This window comes from Rana temporaria, chromosome 1 (genome assembly GCF_905171775.1).
Source record: "Rana temporaria chromosome 1, aRanTem1.1, whole genome shotgun sequence".
Taxonomy (NCBI): domain Eukaryota; kingdom Metazoa; phylum Chordata; class Amphibia; order Anura; family Ranidae; genus Rana; species Rana temporaria.
The window spans coordinates 685981845-686006628 of record NC_053489.1 but is presented as its reverse complement, the minus strand read 5'-3'; the positions used below and the strand labels follow the sequence as shown (position 1 = coordinate 686006628).

Sequence of the window (24784 nt, the reverse complement as noted above, 5' to 3'; positions counted from 1 at the left end):
TTACAGGACGGTCTCTCCTGTGTCTGGCTGTCTCTTCATCATTACTGACTGTCTCTATTATTCCATATTACAGGACAGTCTCTCCTGTGTCTGGCTGTCTCTTCATCATTACTGACTGTCTCTATTATTCCATATTACAGGACGGTCTCCTAGATGTCCGGATCTCTGGATCCCCATCAATGATAAATGTTATTTCTTCTCTGAGAATGAGAAGTCACAATCACTCAGTGATAAAGATTGTACAGAACGTGGCTCCAGACTGGCCCAGGTGAAGGAGAAGACCCTACAGATCAGTGACGGGGTCACTGGGTTGGGTGTGGGGTGGACAGTAACTTGTGTTTCTCAAGAGACATCCAGGAAGGTGATAGGAATAAGATGAATAATGTATTGTGTTATCCAGAGACCGGTGACCATCACAGGGAAGGAATTCTGGGTCGGATTATCCCGATATCACTCCCAAGATGGAGTGTGGACAGGAAAATGGGCAGATGGCAGCATGGAGTAAGTATCTCAGGACTTTTTTATATTATTCATTAGATTCACATCTCTGTAGTCAGGCTTCCTCCTCCTTCCTCTTCCTCCTCCTTCCTCTTCCTCCTCCTTCCTCTTCCTCCTCCTTCCTCTTCCTTCTCCATCCTCCTCCTTCCTCTTCCTCCTCTCCTCCTTCCTCTTCCTCCTACTTCCTCTTCCTCCTCCTTCCTCTTCCTCCTCCTTCCTCCTCCTTCCTCTTCCTCCTCCTTCCTCTTCCTCCTCCTTCCTCTTCCTCCTCCTTCCTCTTCCTTCTCCATCCTCCTCCTTCCTCTTCCTCCTCTCCTCCTTCCTCTTCCTCCTACTTCCTCTTCCTCCTCCTTCCTCTTCCTCCTACTTCCTCTTCCTCCTCCTTCCTCTTCCTTCTCCATCCTCCTCCTTCCTCTTCCTCCTCTCCTCCCTCCTCTTCCTCCTACTTCCTCTTCCTCCTCCTTCCTCTTCCTCCTCCTTCCTCCTCCTTCCTCTTCCTCCCTCTTCCTCCTCCTTCCTCTTCCTTCTCCATCCTCCTCCTTCCTCTTCCTCCTCTCCTCCTTCCTCTTCCTCCTACTTCCTCTTCCTCCTCCTTCCTCCTCCTTCCTCTTCCTCCTCCTTCCTCCTCCTTCTTTTTCCTCGTCCTTCCTCTTCCTCCTCCTTCCTCTTCCTCCTCTTTCCTCTTCCTCCTCAAAGATTTGCACACACACAGCGCAAACAGAACAAAATTTTCTCTTTACTGAACCCTGACAGCCAGCGAGAAATACATGTGAGTATAAATAAGGGGGAGGGGGGGGGGTACCCCACTTTGAGAAACCTCTTATATCTGTACTCTAAGGCCCCATACACACGATAGAATCCATCCGCTGAAAAATCCCAGCGAATGGGTTTCAGCGGATAGATCCTATGGTGTGTACACGCCAGCGGATCTGTTTCCGCGGATATTTCTCCCCTGGGATGGATTTCCAGCAGATCGAATATTTGCTGACATGCTAAACAAATCTATCTGCTGGAGTCCATCCCAATGGATGGATCCGCTGGTCTGTATAGACTCACCGGATCCATCCGTCCGAAGGGATCCCCCGCATGCGTCGTAATGATTCGACGCATGCGTGGAATTCCTTATATGACAGCGTCGCGCACGTCGCCGCGTCATAATCGCGGCGACGGCGCGACACGTCATCGCCAGAGGATTTCAGCACGGATTTCAATGCGATGGTGAGTACACTCCATCGCATGAAAATCCGCCGAAATCCTCGAGAGGATTTATCCGCGGAAACCGTATCCGCGGATAAATCCTCTCGTGTGTATGGGGCCTAATGGTCACTTTCTTATAAAAGATCCCCTATATCAGTCCTCTCTTATGGCAGCTCTCCTAAGGAAGTTCTCTCTGTGGGGAGTGGGGTGTGACACCAGTCACCCACCAGTAACAATTAGGGATGAGCCGAACAAACCCCCCCCCCCCCCCCCCCCCCCCCCGGTCTAGTCCGCACCAGAACTTGCAAACAGGCAAAAAATGTGTTTGAACACACGAACCCTGTTAGTCTATGGAGATTAACATGAAAAATCTAAAGTGCTAATTTAAAGGCTAATATGCAAGTTATTGTCATAAATGGTGTTTGGGGACCCGGGTCCTGCCCCAAGGGACATGTATCAACGCAAAAAAAAAGTTTAAAAAACTAAAGTTTTTTTCAGGAGCAGTGTCATGAATCAGATGCGATCAGAACTGTGTGGACTGCACAAGTGAACCCGACGTATATAGGTGAAAGAAGTAATAATTTATTAATGAAATGTGAATAATATGAAACACAACCACCTTCAATAATACAGAGTGCACAACAAACCAATATTAGACAAGACCCCAAAGTAACAATAATCAGACAAATAAATATAGCCAAAAGGGAATAGCGGAATCGTAGTCTAGCTAAGCCAGGGTCATAACGGGAGGTCAGCAAATGGGGGACAAGGAGCAGTGGACAGGGAGAGGGTGGAAGGGATCAGATAGCAGGGCAGGGATCCAGGGATACAGGACTGACAGAAACAGGTACAAATCAGATTGGAATCAGGATCAGAGTCAGGATCAGAAAACAGGTTCAGGATCAAAGTTCAAATCAGGGCACAAGACGAAGCCAAGGCAAAGTATGTTGAACTTGGAGGGTTTTTATACCATTACCTGCTATCAGGTTCAGGTGATTCCTAATTGCAGGGGGAGATATCTGCTCCATCCTGCCAGGATCCACCCGCTGGTGGGCTCCAGTACTGCGGCCCAAAGATCACATAACACCAGCAGAGAAAGGCTCTCCTGACAGTTCCAAACTGCCAGGAGACACCTGTTGGTGGACATCAGTACTGCACGCCAAATATCAGATGGTATCACCAGCGAGTGGAACCTTTCCTGACAAGCAGTGAATTTCATAATCACTACAGGAAACCCCCGTGGCATCAGAGGGGGGTGGGGTCACCCGCGTATGTCACGGGTGGCCCCGCCCTCAGCTATTTAATTGCTGTCACTGTGGGTGTAGCGTCATTCGACGGGAAACTCCCTTGGAGGCATCAGTAGCGGTGTTTTATCTTTTTCGTATCGTCAGGTCGAGAATGGATTACATCGCTGGAATTTTTTTTTTTTTCTCCTGTGTTCTCCTGTGTTTTTTTTACAATTTTTTATGCTTTTTTGGTGAAATGGTAGATACAATGTACCCCTTACCAATTCACATAGGGGGGGGGGGGGCAGGATCTGGGATTCCCTTTGTTAAAGGGGGTTTGCAGATTCCAATAAGCCAAGGGTTGTGGGGATGAGGCCCTTGTCCTCATCAACATGTAACAAGGTGCTTTGGACCCCAAAGCATCCTCCCCATGTTGAGGGCATGTGGCCTGGTACGGTTCAGGAGGGGGGCCGCTCTCTCGTCCTCCCCTCTTTTCCTGTGGCCTGCCAGGTTGCATGCTCAGATAAGGGTCTGATATGGGTTTTTGGGCGGACCCCATGCCATTTGTTTTTTAAATTTTGGCGCAGGGTTCCCCTTAAAATTCATACCAGACCTGAAGACATGATCCATTGGATTTCCCCCAGAAACGAAACGAGACACACACAGCTCTGTCTCTGGTTCCAAAACGAATGAACACTTTAATGGTAAACTGTCAGGTTTTTATGCAATAAGAAGCCAAATATGGACAATGACTCAACTCTACCCACAACATGACGCAATGGGTGCTCAATACACATTCCGTTAGATAATGACATTCGGATGAGCTAATTACTGATCATTACCCAGACGTTCTGACTCTGCGATAAGTTATTCTCACCTGCTACGTAAAACACATTCCTTTAGTAAACATAATTGACATGCTAATCCACTACACCTGAAAGGTCAGACATCTGACCTTTCAGACTGACAACACATATCTATCATCAATAGAACTTTCACACAATACAGGGTTAGTTAGCATAGCACCATGAAATATCTTAGGAGCCAGGCTTAATTAACACAATAGACAATAGAATGCAATCACAGCTTTCATCAATACAGCCAGGTAGCTGGATGTGATTACCATCAATTAACATCTTAACAGTAGCAGACTTAATTAGCACCTCAACAGTCTATGTTCCACATTGAAGGAATACTGTCCTATTGACCTGTTGGGGTCAGAATAAACCACTTGTAATATTTCAAGATATCCTGCAATACATGAACTATCATTACTGTCCCATCTCATGTAATCCGAGATATTTCTCAGTCATCCTATGCCCCTATTGGACATAGGATAACCCTAGACCCAAGAGTCATTGGTGAAGCTGGCACAGGAGTACCCTTCAAAAGTCTCTGGGTATCACGGGCCATTCCGTTACACAAGGTATCACTTTTTCATGTGATTCAAAGACTACCATTTACTGATATAGAAGGAACTCAGCTCCCTCCGGTGGCCAATTGTTGGATAGCCACTCTCTATTTGGTTTTCCACTGGTATAGCAAGGAATGTTGGGAAACAAAGTACAGGGAGAAAAAGACTCCAGTGTCCTAAATTATTGATAGACTACAATACCAAGAGAGCAACTGTGCAATCCCAGAATGTTTTGCACCCTGCACAGCCTGCTGGGGGAGGTCATTTAAGGAAGAGGATGTGTTTGGCACGCTCTCTCGGTACCGCCTCTCCAACCCAGGAGGACCTCTGTGTGAGGTGTCTCTCTGGAAATCTAGGCCAGAGCCTTGAGGCCTATCCACGCCCGGGCGGATCACCTTCGAGAGAAAGAGAGAGAATCCCTGACGGAGTGATCAGACGGTGTCCCAGTGCAACAATGACATGTGGGAGAACCGGAGACTGTCATCCTGAAGGACTGGAGTTCGCAGACGGAGTGTTCCGGAAGGACAAGGCCTGATCTGATTGGGTGAGACGGGCACCTGCCAAAACACACTGACTGCATTGCAGGAGGGTGGATCGTTTACATTCACCACTGTGATTTATCTGTTCCAAGGATCTTCTACCAGTTTATTTGTTCCCTTTTTGGATTACAAATTACTCTTTGCGTGCCAACGTGGACGTGCACAAACTGTTGAGATAATTTTTATTGAGGTTTGGTCTGGCCCACCAAACCACATTAGTGAGGTATAATATCTAAAGACTGCCTGATAGGTATAGTAAACTGTTGATATCTACTGTATTTATCGGGGTATTGCGCTCTCCGGCGTATAGCGCGCACCCCTAAAGTGGATCCGCATTCCTGTAAAAAAAACATTTTAGTACTTACAGTTTTGGTGTCTTGCGCGGCGTCCATCGGCGGCCTCGTCGGGTCAGGCGTCTGTCTGCGGCTTCGGTGGTGTCCTCCTCGTCGGGTCCGGTGTCCTTCTGCGGTGTCCTCCCCGCTCGATCCCCGCTTCCCGCGCTGAGTTTTAACTACTGCGCCGGCATATACTGAGCGCAGTACACTCGGGTATAGTTGGGCAGGCTCGGCTCCTCTTGCGGTCATGTCCTGTGCATCCTGTACGTCCAGGACGTGACCGCGAGAGGAGCCGAGCCTGCCCGACTATACCCGAGTGTACTGCGCTCGGTATATGCCGGCGCAGTGGTTCAAACTCAGCGCGGGAAGCGGGTATCGGCGTATATCGCGCACCCACGATTTTGCCCTGATATTCAGGGCAAAAAAGTGCACGGTATACGCCGATAAATACGGTATTTACATACGCCTTAACTGAGTAATTGGTTCCATTAGACTGTACAGCACTGTTATTGGAGAGAGTTGGGTGAGGCTTGGCAAGGAGGTGCTTCAGTGTGGATATCTTACTGATGGAATCGCTTTGCTGTTTACTTATACAGGTCCGCATAGTTACTATAATTTAATTTGTATTTATCTGTTACCACTAATTCTGACTCGTGCAGGGCTCTGCAAGACGTCCACTACTGTTTTACCTTTTGTTTCTTTTGCTTTTATCTTACTAAGTAAAGATTTACACTGGTTAAGCTGAATCTGTGTGCAGTTCATCTGTCATCATACAGGATCAATACAACTCAAGGTAACCATTTGTTTACATAATTTACTGTGGTGTGATAAGATATTGTGCTCCCCAACAGCTATTGGGGTCCACAATTCCCAGTGATACCAGTTGTGCCAAGGGAGGGTTTGAGATAGTTTTAGGGGTTGATAGCCAGAGCGTAGACCCAAAACAAACCAGCAGCTCCTTCGGGGGTAGTGCTACACTTTGATCTATATTGCCAGGACCCGACAATTCATTATAGCTGCGAGTAGTTTTAAATGACTTTTTTTCCTTTAGAAATGTCATTTTGTGCAGGGACTGTTCTAAACACGGGAAAAACGCGCTACTTTACAGGCATACTATAGACACCCCCCAGGTACGAAATTTCAAGGAATATTTCACTTTTATTGTTTCACTTTAAGCATTAATAAAATCACTGCTCCCGAAAAGACGGACGTTTTTAAAACTTTTTTTTGCATTGATACATGTCCCCTGGGGCAGGACCCGGGTCCCCAAACACTTTTTATGACAATAACTTGCAAATTAACCTTTGAGATTTTAAAGGTGTTCGCGTGTTCAAACAAATTTTTTGCCTGCTCACGTGTTCTGGTGCGAACCGAACCGGGGTGTGTTCGGCACATCCCTATTCCTCAACACCAGACACTCAAGTATGGCAGCCAGTGTTGTGCACCAACCCAACTACATAAGTAGAGGCCTCTTTATATATTTTGCCCAATGGTCTCCTCTATCTCCCCCCATCCATTACTACTCATCTACAATGACTGTGGGAATTCTCTCACCAGACTTTGTCTCCTGTCTAGAACTGTCACTGAAGGTCGCGGAAGCTGTGCCAAGCTCGGATCTCGTCTGACACTGGAGAATTGTTTTGAGGAATTGTACTATATCTGTGAGAGAGACGCTGTGTGACCGCACTGATCTGAGGAACACTGTGTGACCGCACTGATCTGAGGAACACTGTGTGACCGCACTGATCTGAGGAACACTGTGTGACCTCAATGATCTGAGGAACACTGTGTGACCGCACTGATCTGAGGAACGCTGTGTGAATGTTTTGATCTCTGCGATTATTCTGAATTGTATATAAAGTACGGATGGAATCATAGTTGTTGCTCCCTCTTGTTTATTTCTGTATTGGTCAAGTAATAAAATGATTGATACCAATATTTGTGTCCTGAATCTTGGAACATTCAAAGGTAAGAAGATCTTTCTGACTCCATTCTCAGATGTCTCCTCAGAGCCAGAAGTGTTTGTCATAGAATACACTGGAATGGTGATCATCGGAGGTGGGTCCAGTAGATGAGATTTGAGTTAAGAACAGAAGAGGAGTTTAGACAAATAGAAAGAAGAATAGGGGAAGGTTCAAGAGGAAGGGAGAAAAGGTTAGAGAGAGGAAGGGTGAGGAGGAGAGGGTTTAAGAGAAAGGGAAAGAAGGTTAGAAGAGGGGAGGGTTCAGGATAGGAGGTTAAAGAGGGGAAAAGAAGAGGGGAAAAAAACAGGTTAGGGAAAGGGAAGGGAAGGGAGGGTTCAGGAGAGGAAGAAATAGACGGTTTCAGAGGAAGGGTGGGGAGGGGAGGGTTCAAGAGAGAAAGCGAGAGGGGTTTAGAGGAGATGCGGGTTCAGGAGAGACGGTTAGAAAAGGTGAAGAGACAAGAGGGGAGGGTTGAAGAGGTGAGAGGCAGGGGTTCAGTAGAGGAAAGATGTTGAGGCTACAGAAGTGAAAGGGAGAAGGCAAAAAGATTTAAGAGAGGAATGGAGAAAAAGTTAGAGAAGAGTAAGGGGGTTTAAAAGGAAGAGAGAGGAAGTTGGAGAAATGAGAGGGGAGAGGAGGGTAGGGTACAAGCGAGGAAGGGAGAGTAGGTTAGAGAGAGGAAGGGTGAAGAGGAGAGGGTTTAAGAGAGGAAGAGAAAGGAGGTTAGAGAAAGGGGGTATTTAGGGGAGGGGGGAGAGCAGGTTAGAAGGAGGTAGGGTTCAGGAGAGGAGATTAGAGAAAGGTAGTGTGTAGGGGAGGGGGAGAGAAGGTTAGAAGAAGGGAGGGTTTGGGAGAGAAGATTAGAGAAAGGGAGGTTTCAGAAGAGGGTGGGAGAGGAGGTTAGAAGAAGGGAGGGTTCGGGAGAGGAGATTAGAGAAATGGAGGGTTCAGGGGAGGGTAGGAGAGGAGGTTAGAAGAAGGGAGGGTTCAGGAGAGGTTAGGAGAGGAGGTTAGAAGAAGGGAGGGTTCGGGAGACGAGGTTAGAGAAAGGGAGGGTTCGGGAGAGGGTAGGAGAGGAGGTTAGAAGAAGGGAGGGTTCGGGAGAGGGTAGGAGAGGAGGTAAGAAGAAGGGAGGGTTCGGGAGAGGGAAGGAGAGGAGAGGAGGTTAGAAGAAGGGAGGGTTCGGAAGACGAGGTTAGAGAAAGGGAGGGTTCGGGAGAAGGTAGGAGAGGAGGTTAGAAGAAGGGAGGGTTCGGGAGAGGGTAGGAGAGGAGGTTAGAAGAAGGGAGGGTTTGGCAGAGGAGATTAGAGAAAGGGAGGGTTGGGGAAAGGGTAGGAGAGGAGGTTGGAAGAAGGGAGGGTTCAGGAGAGGGTAGGAGAGGAGGTTAGAAGAAGGGAGGGTTCAGGAGAGGGAAGGAGAGGAGGTTAGAAGAAGGGAGGGTTCGGAAGACGAGGTTAGAGAAAGGGAGGGTTCAGGAGAGGGTACGAGAGGTTAGAAGAAGGGAGGGTTTGGGAGAGGGTAGGAGAGGAGGTTAGAAGAAGGGAGGGTTTGGGAGACGAGGTTAAAGAAAGGGAGGGTTCGGGAGAGGGTAGGAGAGGAGGTTAGAAGAAGGGAGGGTTCGGGATGGGTAGAAGAGGAGGTTTGAAGATGGGAGGGTTCAGGAGAGGGTAGGAGAGGAGGTTAGAGAAAGAGAGGGTTCGGGAGAGGGTAGGAGAGGTTTTTAGAAGAGAGGAAATTAGAGAAAGGGAGGGTTCGGGATGGGTAAGAGAGGAGATTAAAAGAAGGGAGGGTTCGGGAGATGAGGTTAGAGAAAGGGAGGGTTCAGGATGGATAAGAGAGGATTTTAGAAGAAGGGAGGGTTCGGGAGAGAAGGTTAGAAGAAGGGAGGGTTCTGGAGAGGAGGTTAGAGAAGGGGAATTGAGAGGAGGGGATGGTTGAAGAAAGGAAGAAAGAGAAGTTAAGAAAAGAGAAAGGAATGGGGGGTTTCAGGAGAGGAAGGGTAAAGAGTAGGGATGAGCTTCGTATTCAAGTCGAACCCATGTTCTACTCGATCATCGTATGTTCAATTGTTTGTCGAAATACGAACAAAACGGGTCATTCGCGCCAAATTCGAATTACGTTTCACAGACCAAAATTCACTGCGGCATCGCTGGCTGATGATTGGCCAAGCATGCACTATGACCCGCATGCTTGGCCAATCACAGAGCGCAAAAAACGGAGAGCCATAATTGGCCAAAGCCAGGGTGGCTTTGGTCAATTACGGCTCAGGGGGGTTTAGTACATGCCCCACACTATAAAAGGATGCCTGCAGGGCGGCCTTGTGTAGTGTGTTGCGGCAGTTAACAGAGAACAGAGAGAGAGAGAGAGTGTACTTTTTTGCAGGTAGATAGAGCAGGCAGGCTAGTCAGTTAATGTTACAGTGTGTAGAGGATATATATGCATCCCAGGTGTTGTACATATATTTATACACTGTATAGTTTAGCTAGATCAGTTCTTCCTAATTTACTGGCAGGCAGGTGATTGTGCTATTTAAAGACGTTATCACAGGCATACTATAGACCAGGGGTGAGCCCTCTGATGTGGCCCGCGACCTCCTGCTCTGGGATGGCTGGTTGGCAAGCCCAGATTGCAGGTTGCCAACCTTCCATCCGAGAGCATCAGTGTTGTAAATAAAGCCAGCGGTAGAGGAAGCAAGCGGCTCTTCAGAAAGTGCACCGCACCTGCTAGATATAATAGACGTCTATGGCAAAGTGCAGCTAACCGGCGGGAAGACTACAGGTACACTGCGCCACAATAGACCACAGACCATTAATGTAAAAGCAGCCTTAGGCCCTTTCACATGATCGGTCCGACCCAATCGGACCCTCTAATCACCTCTATGGAGCGGAAGGTGATTAGAGGGTCCGTTTACACCTGCCTACCCCCAATCCGATCTGCTAAAAAAACAGACGTGGATCTGTCCCCTTCTATCTGATTGAATCGAAGGACCCATAGAGTAGATTGGGCTGTGTCTGCTTTAAATATGCAGACTGGACACAGACCTATCATCTGCACACTCTGCTTATTGTGGCCCACGACTGGTTACTAAATCGCTTAAGTGGCCCTTGTCCTTCAAAAGGTTGGGCACCCCTGCTATAGACACCCTGAGGAGTAGTAATTTTAATGATGCTTAAATAAAAAATAAAAAAATGAAAAATTCCTTTAAATATTGTCCCTGCTGGGTGTCTATAGTATGCCTGTGAAAACGTCTTTGAGAACCCGTGTCTTGCCCCAGGGAACATGTATCAATGGAAAAAAAGTTTTAAAAACGGTCGTGTTTTTTTTTTTTTTTTTTCATTGATACATGTTCCCTGGGGCAAGACCCGGGTTCTCAAAGACCTTTTTTACGAAACAATAACTTGAATATTGGGCTTTAAAATGAGCACTTTTGAATTCGAACGTTCGAGTCCCATAGACGTCATTGGGGTTCTAAATGTTCGCGCGAACGTTCGGTCCGTTCAAAGGTTCTGGTGCGAACCGAACGGGGGGGGTGTTCGGCTCATCCCTAGTAAAAAGGTTAAAGAAGTGGAAGGTAGAAGAGGGGGAGGGTTCAGGGGGGGGGGGGGAGGAAAAGAAGGGAAGAGGAGGGGAAGGAAGAAGAAGAAAGGGTTTAGGAGAGGAAGAGAGATAAGATGAGAGGGGGGATGGGAGAAGAATGGAAGGATGATCTCATGATCCAGCCAAGAGTGAGAAGATCTGAATATCATTTTATAAGGATAAAATCTCAGCACACGTCTGCTATGATATAAACAATATAATGTTGAATGGAGGCCAAATGTTCATTCTCTGTATCCTCCCAGTGGGGGGGTCATTCATATCCTGTGTGTTCCCCGCTGGACCCCAGATGACGGGTCTCCATCCCAGATTAGCACAGACAAGGTGGGAAGTCTCACCGAACCTCAGAGACAAATGTATTTCAATCTTTATAATTCAGAAAGGTGTAATAACTCATCTCTCCCATCCTGTTCAGTGCACAGACATACAAACTCTTGGTTCTGCAGACCTCTCTTCTCTACATTCATTCAAATTACAGGATTTACACAGCATTTCTCAGCTCCAGAAGGCCGGGGGCGGGGATCTGATGTCACACACTGAACAGCATAGAGTAGAGAGCTGAGTGTAATCTGAGACCTGAGTGGAGGGATTTGATACCCCCCTCCTCACACAGTCTTTTAGGGGAACATGAACAGCTGAGGCTGTCAATCACCTGCTGTGTGCTTGATGGCGGTTGGACTGTGTCCCGGAATTCTGTAGTGTCGGCTTAACCTGTCACAAGTCCCTTGAAGAGCGAAGAGAGATCAGACGAGAACCACGCCGGGTGCTTTGGATTGGGGCAAATACACACTATAGAACCGGGGGTTGGCAACTGCAGCTGTTGTAGAAATACATGTCCCATAATGCTTTGCAGGACTGACAGTCACTCCCAGAAGCAGAGATGACGGGACTTGTAGTTCTGCAACAGCTGGAGGGCCGAAGTTTGTCCTCCTCCTGCTCTAGAAGGATGTGCTTTGTTCATTTGTATTTTCAGGGGTGTACAACCACTTTAACCACTTCAATACCGGGGGGCACTTTCGCCCCTTCCTGCCCAGGACAATTTTCAGCTTTCAGCACTGTCGCACTTTGAATGACAATTGAGCGGTCGTGCTACACTGTACCCAAATGAAATTTTTATCATTTTCTTTCCACAAATAGAGCTTTATTTTGGTGGTACTTTATCACCTCTGCGGTTTTTATTTTTTGCTAAACAAACTAAAAAAGACCGAGAATTTTTTTTAAAAAAATATGTTTTTCTTAGTTTCTGTTATAAAATTTAGTTTTCTCCGTCACTGGGGGGCACTGATGAGTCGGCACTAATGGGCACTGAGGAGGCGGCGCCGTTGGGCACCGATGGGTTGGCACTGATGGGCACTGATGAGGAGGCACTAATGGGCACTGAGGAGGCGACACCGTTGGGCACCGATGGGTTGGCACTGATAAAGTGGCACTGATGAGGAGGCACTGATATGTAGAATTGATGGGTACTGATAGGCGACACTGATATGCAGCACTGATGGGCACTGACAGGCGGCATTGATGGGCACTGACAGGCAGCACTGATGGGCACTGACCAGCAGCACTGATGGGCACTGACAGGCGGCACTGATAGGCACAGATAGGCAGCATGGATGGGCACAGATAGGCGGCATGAATGGGCACTGATAGGTGGCACGGATGGGCACTGATAGGTGGCACAGATGGGCATGGATGGGCACTGATAGGTGGCACAGATTTACTGTATTGTACTTATGGATGCCAATCAGTGCCAAACAACAATGCTTGCCAATCAGTGATGCCCATTGTGGGCACTGATTGGCATCCATTGTGGGCACTGATTGGCATTCATTGTGGGCACTGATTGGCATATCTGGTGGTCTAGGGTGGCATACCTGGTGGTGGGCATCCCTGGTGGTCTGGTGGCATCCCTGACCACGGGCGGCAAGTGGTTAAGCATCATTAAAATCACTGCTCCCGAAAAAACATCAGTTTTTAAAACTTTTTTTTGCATTGATACATGTCCCCAGGGACAGGACCCGGGTCCCCAAACACTTATTAGGACAATAACTTGCATATTAGCCTTTAAAATTAGCACTTTAGATTTTGAACGTTCGAGTCCCATAGACTTCAATGGGGTTCTAAAGTTTGCGTGAACGTTCGTTCCGTTCAAAGGTTCTGGTGCGAACCGAACCGGGGGGGGGGGTGTTTGGCTCATCCCTACTCTCCGCACACATTGGACATCTCTGTACGATCAGATAGATGGATTCAGGGGTCATGTTTGCACTCTCGTGTGATCCCCCGTCTCTTCTTCATTTCCTTTAGTAAATCAGCCCCATCATCTCTATTAGACATCACACCCTTGTTCCTCCTGTCCCCATACACGGCCGACCACAGAGGAGCTCTCAGGTCTCATTACCTCTTCCCCTCCGGCTGGAGAGACCACAGAACATCATATGAGTGAAGAGACACCATGGAGGAGGACGCCGAGTCTGACCGGAGGAGCGCTCAGAGAGCAGGTAACCTAGGGAGGGATGGGGGAGGGGACAAAGTGAGGACATTTATTAAAGCAGTCGGGGCTCAAATCACCAATCTTCGTGTGCAAATATGTCAACAGTTATCGTTGGGTCTTTTTTGCAATCAAATTAGTAGGTGTCGTTTTCTGTGGTAGTGCCACCAAATAGCAGATGATATTTTAATGTTTGTCACCAGGTATCTGATCAGCGGAAGTTCCACTTTAGGGTGGAGCTCCGCTTTAAGGGGAAGAAACATTCCAATGACCCTCATCCATCCCGTATATTGTCCCCCAAACAATTTCATTAACATATTAATTAATAAAAATAAATAAATAAAAATCCTCAAACCAAATCTCTCATTCAGTTAAAGCGGGGGTTCACCCTTAGAGGGCACTTTTCCCCCTTAGATTCCTGCTCGTTCGGTCTAGGGGAATCGGCTATTTATTTTAAAATATGAGCAGTACTTACCCGTTTACGAGACGCATCCTCTCCGTCGCTTCCGGGTATGGGCTTCGGGAATGGGCGTTCCTTCTTGATTGACAGTCTTCCGAGAGGCTTCCGACGGTCGCATCCATCGCGTCACGATTTTCCGAAAGAAGCCGAACGTCGGTGCGCAGGCGCAGTATAGAGCCGCACCGACGTTCGGCTTCTTTCGGCTACGAGTGACGCGATGGATGCGACCGTCGGAAGCCTCTCGGAAGGCTGTCAATCAAGAAGGAACGCCCGCTCCCGAAGACCCATACCCGGAAGCGACGGAAGAAGATGCAGCTCGAAAACGGGTAAGTACGGCTCATATTTTAATACAAATAGCCGATTCCCCTAGACCGAACGAGCAGGAAGCTAAGGGGAGAAAAAAAAAAATTATAAATGGGTGAACTCCCGCTTTAAGTCCCCCTCACTCATTCCTAACCCATCACCCAACCCAAAACCTTCACTTACACCAAACACTTCCTCTACTACAAACCCATCACCTCAACCCAAAATTCCTTCATCCTACATAACATTCTCACCAAACCCAAATATCCTCACCCAACCTAAACATTGCCCCATCGCCCATCTAAAAGCAACTCCAAAACCAAATCCCCCACTCAACCAAAACACCCTTACACAACCCGTAATCCTCATCAAAATCCCCCATCCAAGTTATACATCATCAGCCAACTTAATCACCCCAACTGAACTCACATATCAAATATACCCAATCCAAACATTCTTACCCCACCTAAATATCTTTACCTAACTGAGACATCCTTACCAAACCCAAATGTGACAGACCCAACCGGGACAGGGGCTTTTGGAGGGGGCTGCAGGGTGGCCTCTATGGGCCTTGGCATTTAAGGTATGAATATTCAGGAAGATGTCCTGTTATATAATGTAAGATGACATGTTATTACCACAATTATCAGTCAGGGAAGCCATGATGGTCTCTGCCAACTTGAAACTCAGTGAGAAGAAGGATGTGCAAAGAAAGGTTAATATGATCTGTTGCCGGACTGTCTGCCACTCTCTGACTAATGAAGGCGTGACTAGGGTCCTAGCTGTTAATGAGCTTACAGGTTAATTATTTCACTGTTTAGTTACCGTATATACTCGAGTATAAGCCGACACGAATATAAGCCGAGGCACCTACTTTTACCACAAAAAACTGGGAAAACGTATTGACTCGACTCGAGTATAAGCCTAGGGTGAGAATGCAGCAGCTACTGTAAGTGGAAAAATTGTCAACAATGCCCATTTGCAGCCTCACTGTGCCCATTGCAGCCTCACTGTGCCCATTTGCAGCCTCACTGTGCCCATTTGCAGCCTCACTGTGCCCATTGCAGCCTCACTGTGCCCATTGCAGCCTTACTGTGCCCATTGCAGCCTCACTGTGCCCATTGCAGAATCACTGTGCCCATTGCAGCCTCACTGTGCCCATTGCAGAATCACTTTGCCGTGTACCTGAGTCCGTGACATGCAGATTCAGATGGTGGCCGGGCAGTGTTAAAAAGTCGCGCTCCTCCTTGTCCTGTTCCGTGATAGGCGGAACACTCAGTTTCCCAGCAGACACTGTGTTCAGTGTTCCACGTCACGGAACAGGACAAGGAGGGCGACTTTTTAACACCGCCGTCTGAATCTGCATGTCACGGTACACTGACTCGAGTATAAGCCGAGTGGGTCACTTTCAGCAAAAAAAAAAAAAGGCTGAAAAACTCAGCTTATACTCGAGTATATACGGTAGGTTTATGTTAGCTGCTAGCTGTTCATTAATTAAATGCCCTGTACACACGATAGGATTTTCCGTCAAAAAAAGTTGGATGTGAGCTTTTGGTCGGATATTCCCGACCGTGTGTGTAGGCTCCATCCAACATTTTCTGTCAGATTTTCCGCCAGCAAAAGATTGACAGCAGGTTCTCTATTTTTCCGATGGAAGAAGTTCTTGTCGGAAATTCCGCTCACTTGTATGCAATTCCGACACGCAAAAAAAACATGCATGCTCAGAATCAAGCAGAAGAGCCGAACTGCCTATTATACTTCATTGATCTCGGCTCGTCGTTCGTCTTGTACGTCACCGCGTTCTTGACGGTCGGAATTTCAGACAAGATTTGTGTGACCCTTGTGTATGCAACACAAGGTTGAGCCAACATTCCGTCAGAAAAAAAAAACACATTTTTCTTGTCGGAATTTCCGATCGTGTGTACGCGGCATTACTGTTAGATGTGCTGATGATATTACTGTTTAAAGTTTGCGTTGTTTAGGATAATGTGATTAAGCTCCTATCTGATTTTGTGTGGGATAAATTCTGTGTGAATTTACAATAAGGTTAGTTCCTGTTTGCACCTAAGCTAGTGTCATCTAGTTCTTGAGAGAAATTTTTAGCTATAATACCTGTCTCCTGGTTCCAGAGTGGAGGAAGCTGTATCTTTGCAGGCACTCAGGCGGCAAAGGCACTCAGGCGGGGGGGCCAGGCGGTCCATCACATTAAATGTCCTCACCCAACTAAAAGTCACCCCCCAAACCAAATCTCCCACTCAATCAAAACACGCTTATACAACCCACAATCCTCATCAAACTCTTTGCCAACTGAATCACCCCAACTGAACCCACGTATCTTTACCCAGTCCAAATATTTTCACCAGGCCTATGTATCTCTTTACCTAAGTGAGATATCCTTGCCTAACCCAAATGTCCTTACCCAACCCAATCACCCTCATCCAAACCAAATGTCCTTACCCAACCCAATCACCCTCATCCAAACCAAATGTCCTTACCCAACCCAATCACCCTCATCCAAACCAAATGTCCTTACCCAACCCAATCACCCTCATCCAAACCAAATGCCATGACCCAATCTATACATCCCTGAAGAATGGGCAGTTCTGGGTCCCTAAAACACTTTGGCTGAACCTACTGATCTTGAGCAAACAATTTTAGTGGAATGAACAATTTTGGACTCTTGGGGCCAGATTCAGGTAACACTTACGCTGACGTATCTTGAGATACGCTGCGTAAGTGCACAGATGCGCCGTCGTATCTATGTACCTGATTCTTAATGCAAGATACGCCTGAAATGTGGCTTCGTCCGACCGACGTAAGTCTCCTACGCCGTCATATCTTGGGCGCATATTTACGCTGGCCGCAAGGGGCGCTTCCATTGATTTACGCGTCGAATATGTAAATGACCGAGATACACCGATTCACGAACGTACTTGCGCCCGTCGCAGTAAGCTACGCTGTTTACGTCAGGCGTACGTCCGGCGTAAAGTTATTCCACATATAGGAGGCGCATCCCATGCAAAGGTATGGACGACGGAACACCCGTCGTATTTTAAGTCGTTTACGTAGTAGTACGTGAATGGGGCTGGGTGTAGGTTATGTTCACGTCGTAGGCATTGAGCCGTCGTATCTTAGGGAGTATGTTTGACCTGATTCTGAACATGCGTGCGCATGCGCCGTTCGTTCGGACCATCATTTGCATGGGGTCACGGTTCATTTAAATGGATCACGCCCACCGTCCACCTACTTTGAATTAGGCGGGCTTACGCCAAATTATTTACGTTACGCTGGCGCAACGTAGGGAGCGAGTGCTTTGTGAATACTCTGCTTGATTCTGGGATAGGTGGGCGTAGGGCATATGAGATGCGCTACGCCGCCACAAAGATGCGCCATCTACCTGAATCTGGCCCTTGGTGTTTTGCTCATGTGCAGCGTTCTTCCTATATTCATCCTTCATCTTTATGTTCTCTGTGTATTTCCAGGATATGACGGGGAGTTTATAGTCTCTGAATCCAGCTTTTCAACACCCATTTATGAACATATAAACCGGGAATCTTCTGTGTATGACAATGTAGCTCCAGAATCTTCTTGCAATATTCCTACAGAATTGATCTCTCAGCATGTGGCCCTCACATCATCCAGAAGAAAGCATGGGGCCCACGGAGCATCCGGCTGTGGTTGTCTGGTCCCTGCACTGCTCATGGTGTTGTTGGTGACGTGTGTCACTCTACAGTCAGTGCTGATATTTCTCAGAGTATCAGGTAAAAGACTCCTCAGGGGCGGGGCTGATTGAACATACTGAGTACATTGACAGATACAATTGGTACTGAGGTTCTGAGTTGTATAAGATAAGACTGCCCAGGAAGACAGGTGACTTTTCAGTGTTCATGGCTCTGTCTAGCAATTTGTAACTTTTTACAGCGGGTACAAGACCTGCACACCAGATTTTCACTGAATGGGGTGACATAATAAATCCAGTATTCCCACAAATATTTACATTTTGGTCACATGTTGGATGGGGGTGTGGTATAAATAATCCGGGTCTGCTGGCAGTTTTATCTCCTGGAGTTCTCTACTTCAGACCAACATCAGAACTAACGATCAGTGTGACCAACCCCCGCTGTGCAGAATGCATTATATATATATAAAGATTGGCAAGAGGCTGCACTCCTGTATACACATTATTACTGAATATGTTTACTGCTTGTCCGGAGTTTCTCCTAATGATAAATGTTTATCATAGGAAGAGAGAGAGAGAGAAGTCAGGAGAGACGACATGAGAGACAAATGAAGATCAGATAAACTGCTTGGAGTTATTTGTACAAATGATACATCAACACAGGGAGGGAATTCTGGTGATAGGTGGGGATCCTAATATGGCCCGGGACCCTAAAAAAGACACCTCGAAAGGTACCTCTCATCTATCATGTGTTAAACTAAGAAAAGCAAAGAAGCTTTTGCAAGATTTACAGCCAGGGCCGTCTTAACAGCATCATGGGCCCCTGGGAAAAGTAATGCTCTGGGGCCCATACAATGGAGACAGTGCAGGTAAATTTACAATGTGTATCAAACTAGACTTATTGAGATGGGACAAAGAAATCTTTACATGGTTTGGCCGGACAAATAGAATAAAGATGAATGTGCTACCGAGACTTTTGTATTTAATACAGACCCTACCAATTAAAATCCCCCCAAGTTTTCTAAGAGACCTTTATGTGGGCTGGGAAACCAGTAAGAGTACGAAGAACTATTCTGTCTCTACCAAAAAGAGAAGGAGGGATTGGGTTTCCAGACCCAGTAAAATATCAGGAAGCGTCTCACTTAGTTAGAGTAATGGAGTGGTGTGGGCTTAATAAGAAACCCTGAATAGAGATGGAACAGGCGACGGTGGATGTAGCGTTGGAAGGTCTTGTCTGGACCCCAGAAACGGAAATATCATCGGAAATAAAGAAACATCCGATGATAGGAGCGACCATAACTAAAAAGATTTTCAAAAAAACAAATCTGTCAATATACCTGAATCCGATGACTCCGATCCTGGGTACCATGGCATTACAACCAGGGTTGACAGATCGAAAATTTGTGGCCCTACGACAAAGAGGTATCTGGAGGGTTGTTCATTTCTCAAAAGAAAATCGACTAATGACAAAAAAAAGAGATGGAAAAAGAAATAGCACTTTCTCCGAATGGTGCAATTAGAAGCGTTTATACGAACAAAGGGAAATACAGAAAGTAGAACATTGTCAAGATTTGAGCGGATGTGCCTGAAAGGGAACCCGGCGAGACACTTGTTATCACATTTATACGGGATATTAATTCACTCAGAGACGCCACAAGAACTGACGTCCTTACAGGCATGGGAAAGAGATCTGGGGATAACATTCTCGCAAGAGCAGAAAGACAGGAAAAGACAATGACAATTTACAGTGATTCAAGGAATTGGTTAGGAGATAAGAAAATATAAGATGATAATTACGTAAGGTGTAAAATAAGATGGTATAGGAGCGTGGAAATTACAAGCTGAATGTGAAAATTGTATAAAAATAAAGAATTTGAAAAAAAAAAAGAAGACATGAGAGACGACAGTTCCCATCCCCCCTAGACATATCAGACTACGCAAGATACTCTATATGTCTCTTCAAAATTACTGACTGTATCTATTATTCCATATTACAGGACCGTCTCTCCTGTGTCCAGCTGTCTCTTCATCATTACTGACTGTCTCTATTATTCCATATTATAGGACCGTCTCTCCTGTGTCCAGCTGTCTCTTCATCATTACTGACTGTCTCTATAATTTCATATTACAGGACGGTCTCAATTATTCCATATTACAGGACGGTCTCCTAGATGTCCGGATCTCTGGATCTCCATCAATGATAAATGTTATTTCCTCTCTGAGAATAAGATGACACGATCACTCAGTGATAAAGATTGTACAGAACGTGGCTCCAGACTGGCCCCGGTGAAGGAGAAGACCCTACAGGTCAGTGTCGGGGTCACTGGGTTGGGTGTGGGGTGGACAGTAACTTGTGTTTCTCAAGAGACATCCAGGAAGGTGATAGGAATAAGATGAATAATGTGTTGTGTGTTGTGTTATCCAGAGACTGGTGACCATCACAGGGAAGGAATTCTGGGTCGGATTAACCCGACATCATTACAAAGATGGAGTGTGGACAGGAAAATGGTCAGATGGCAGCATGGAGTATGTATCTCAGGACTTTTTTTATATTAATCATTAGATACACATCTCTGTAGTCAGGCTTCCTCCTCCTTCCTCTTCCTCCTCCTTCCTCTTCCTCCCTCTTCCTCCTCCTCCTCCTTACTCTTCCTCCCCCTTCCTCTTCCTCCTCCTTCCTCTTCCTCCTCCTTCCTCTTCCTCCTCCTTCCTCTTCCTCCTCCTTCCTCTTCCTCCCTCTTCCTCCTCCTCCTTCTTACTCTTCCTCCTCCTTCCTCTTCCTCCTCCTTACTCTTCCTCCTCATTCCTCTTCCTCCTCCTTACTCTTCCTCCTCATTCCTCCTCCTTCCTCTTCCTCCTCCTTCCTCCTCCTTACTCTTCCTCCTCCTTCCTCTCCCTCCTCCTTCCTTTTCCTCCTCCTTCCTCTTCCTCCTCCTTACTTTTCCTCCTCCTCCCTCTTCATCCTCCTTCCTCTTCCTCCTCCTTCCTCTTCCTCCTCTTTCCTCTTCCTCCTCAAAGATTTGCACACACACAGCACAAACAGAACAGATTTTTCTCTTTACTGAACCCTGACACCCAGTGAGAAATACATGTGAGTATAAGGGGGGGGGTGGTGTGATATATCTCCTATGGTACCCCACTGTGACAGATCTCTTATATCTGCACTCTTATGCCGCGTACACACGCTCGGAATTTCCGACAACAAATGTTCGATGGGAGCTTGTTGTCGGAAATTCCGACCGTGTGTGGGCTCCATCGGACATTTGCTGTCGGAATTTCCGACAACAAAAATTTGAGAGCCGGTTCTCAAATTTTCCGACAACAAAATCCGTTCTCGTAAATTCCGTTCGCGTGTGGACAATTCCGACGCCCTAAATTCCACACATGCTCTGAATCAAGTACGAGACGGAAGCGCTCGGTCTGGTAAAACTAACGTTCGTAATGGAGATAGCACATTTGTCACGCTGTTATGGGCTGAAAAGCGCGAATCGTCTCTCACCAAACTTCTACTAACACGACTGGTATTGAACTTCCCTTTAATAGCGCCGTCGTACGTCTTGTATGTCACAGCGTTCTTGGCGTTCGGAATTTCCGACAACATTTGTGTGACCGTGTGTATGCAAGATAAGTTTGAGCGAATATTCCGCCAGAAAAAAATCCACTGTTTTCTTGTTGGAATTTTCCGATTGTGTGTACGCGGCATTATAGTCCCTTGTTTGGAAAAGATCCCCTATAGCAGTCCCCTTATGGCAGCTCTCCTAAGGCAGTTCTCTCTGTCGGGAGACAGAGGGGGAGGGGTTGGTATGGACACCGGTCACCCACCAGTAACAATCCTGTGACCACCTTCACTTGTAATGGTAGCGGACATGTTATATCTGTGCAGTGTCCTCCATGGAATCTCATCACCAGACTCTCAAGTGTAGGAGCCGGTGTGAGACCTCCGTCCAATGTTCTCCTCTACCTCCCCTCTGTCCAATGTTCTCCTCTACTTCCCCTCTGTCCAATGTTCTCCTCTACCTCCCCTCTGTCCAATGTTCTCCTCTACCTCCCATCTGTCCAATGTTCTCCTCTACCTCCCCTCCGTCCAATGTTCTCCTCTACCTCTCCTCCGTCCAATGTTCTCCTCTACCTCCCCTCTGTCCAATGTTCTCCTCTACCTCCCCTCTGTCCAATGTTCTCCTCTACCTCCCCTCCGTGCAATGTTCTCCTCTACCTCCCCTCTGTCCAATGTTCTCCTCTACCTCCCCTCTGTCCAATGTTCTCCTCTACCTCCCCTCCGTGCAATGTTCTCCTCTACCTCCCCTCTGTCCAATGTTCTCCTCTACCTCCCCTCTGTCCAATGTTCTCCTCTACCTCCCCTCTGTCCAATGTTCTCCTCTACCTCCCCTCTGTCCAATGTTCTCCTCTACCTCCCCTCTGTCCAATGTTCTCCTCTATCTCCCCTCTGTCCAATGTTCTCCTCTACCTCCCCTCTGTCCAATGTTCTCCTCTACCTCCCCTCTGTCCAATGTTCTCCTCTACCTCCCCTCTGTCCAATGTTCTCCTCTACTTCCCCTCTGTCCAATGTTCTCCTCTACCTCCCCTCTGTCCAATGTTCTCCTCTACCTCCCCTCTGTCCAATGTTCTCCTCTACCTCCCCTCTGTCCAATGTTCTCCTCTACTTCCCCTCTGTCCAATGTTCTCCTCTACCTCCCCTCCGTCCAATGTTCTCCTCTACCTCCCCTCTGTCCAATGTTCTCCTCTACCTCCTCTCTGTCCAATGTTCTCCTCTACCTCCCCTCCGTGCAATGTTCTCCTCTACCTCCCCTCTGTCCAATGTTCTCCTCTACCTCCCCTCTGTCCAATGTTCTCCTCTACCTCCCCTATGTCCAATGTTCTCCTCTACCTCCCCTCTGTCCAATGTTCTCCTCTACCTCCCCTATGTCCAATGTTCTCCTCTGTCCAATGTTCTCCTCTACCTCCCCTCCGTCCAATGTTCTCCTCTACCTCCCCTCTGTCCAATGTTCTCCTCTACCTCCCCTCTGTCCATTTCTGCTCATCTACAATGACTGTGGGAATTCTCTCACCAGACTTTATCTCCTGTCTAGAACTGTCACTGAAGGGACTGGAAGCTGTGCCAAGCTTGAATCTCGTCTGACACGGGATAATTGTTATGCAGAACTTTACTATATCTGTGAAAGAGACACCGTGTGGCCGCACTGATCTGAGGAACACTGTGACCGCACTGATCTGAGGAACACTGTGTGACTGCACTTATCTGAGGAACACTGTGTGACTGCACTGATCTGAGGAACTCTGTGTAACCGCACTGATCTGAGGAACACTGTGTGACTGCACTGATCTGAGGAACACTGTGTGACCGCACTGATCTGAGGAACTCTGTGTGACCGCACTGATCTGAGGAACACTGTGTGACCACACTGATCTGAGGAACACTGTGTGACCGCACTGATCTGAGGAACACTGTGTGACCGCACTGATCTGAGGAACACTGTGTGACCGCACTGATCTGAGGAACTCTGTGTGAATGTTCTGGTTTCTCTGCAATTATTCTGAATTGTATATAAAGTATGGATGAAGTCATAGTTGTTGCTCCTCCTTGTTAATTTCTGTATTAGTCAAGTAATAAAATGATTGATGCCAATATTTGTGTCCTGAATCTCAGAGCATTTTAAAGTAAGAAGATCTTTCTGACTCCATTCTCAGATGCCTCCTCAGAGCCAGGAGTGTTTGTCATAGAATACACTGGAATGGTGATCCTCGGAGGTGGGGTTTGTCATAGAATACACTGGAATGGTGATCCTCGGAGGTGGGGTTTGTCATAGAATACACTGGAATGGAGATCCTCGGAGGTGGGGTTTGTCATAGAATACACTGGAATGGTGATCCTCGGAGGTGGGGTTTGTCATAGAATACACTGAAATGGAGATCCTCGGAGGTGGGGTTTGTCATAGAATACACTGGAATGGTGATCCTCGGAGGTGGGGTTTGTCATAGAATACACTGGAATGGTGATCCTCGGAGATGGGGTTTGTCATAGAATACACTGGAATGGTGATCCTCAGAGGTGGGGTTTGTCATAGAATACACTGGATTGGTGATCCTCGGAGGTGGGGTTTGTCATAGAATACACTGTAATGGTGATCCTCGGAGGTGGGTGGTGGGCGAGTAGATGATATTTGAGTTGAGGACAGAAGAGGGGGACCCCATGAAAAAAAAACTGCATGCGATCCACCAAAATAATATAATAATATCAGTTTCCCTTTATAAATAGAGGGCTTCATGCCGCCAACACAAAATTCAGCTTTTTGCACATCTTGTTAAACACATGGGGGGGGGGACCGAAACACTGCAATGGGTTGTGGAAGAGGAACTATACTCACCTCCATTCCAGAGATGTGCCATCAACGAGCTCCCTCACCAGAAGAGCCATCTTCTAATACCAGTGGATGGTGTAATTGTGCCCCATCCCCCCCCATCCCTTTCCCTGGGAATGGTAACCCTCTTCTTACCCACTTCTCCCTGATTGGAGAAAAAGGAAGGCAAACAGCACTAAGATTTATAAATTGTAAAATCATAATTCCAAAGGTAAAAACTGGAAAGGTGAAGAATGGTAATTCCAGTTGCCAAACACAACTATGGAAACCCCTTTTATAAATGGGTGAAATACAGATGTGAGAGGAATGACAGAGGGACCAACATTGGGATACAAAGACCCATCGGAGCCGATGTAAAATGTAGACACCTTCCTTAGTAGAATAAAGAGTAGGAGGACCTTATAGAGATAGAAGACACAAAGTATCATTATTTGGATGTTCTACACAAACAGTAACCTAGGACCTCTCCGCACACATTGGACATCTCTGTACGATCAGATAGATGGACTCAGGGGTCATGTTTGCACTCTCGTGTGATCCCCCGTCTCTTCTTCATTTCCTTTAGTAAATCAGCCCCATCATCTCTATTAGACATCACACCCCTGTTCCTCCTGTCCCCGTACACGGCCGACCACAGAGGAGCTCTCAGGTCTCATTACCTCTTCCCCTCCGGCTGGAGAGACCACAGAACATCATATGAGAGCAGAGACAC

The 24784-nt window shown here is 47.1% G+C and overlaps 1 protein-coding gene across 1 annotated transcript in view; it reads left to right on the top strand.

Moving 5' to 3' along the window:
• Window positions 1-23257, top strand: part of LOC120924717 (early activation antigen CD69-like) — a 119185-nt gene extending 95928 nt beyond the window's left edge. The window contains exon 11 of the mRNA XM_040335730.1: window positions 22783-23257. Within this exon, the coding sequence (XP_040191664.1) occupies window positions 22783-22897 (115 nt within the window). The 3' untranslated portion in view covers window positions 22898-23257. The remainder of the gene's footprint in view (window positions 1-22782) is intronic.
• Window positions 23258-24784: the final 1527 nt, after the last annotated feature.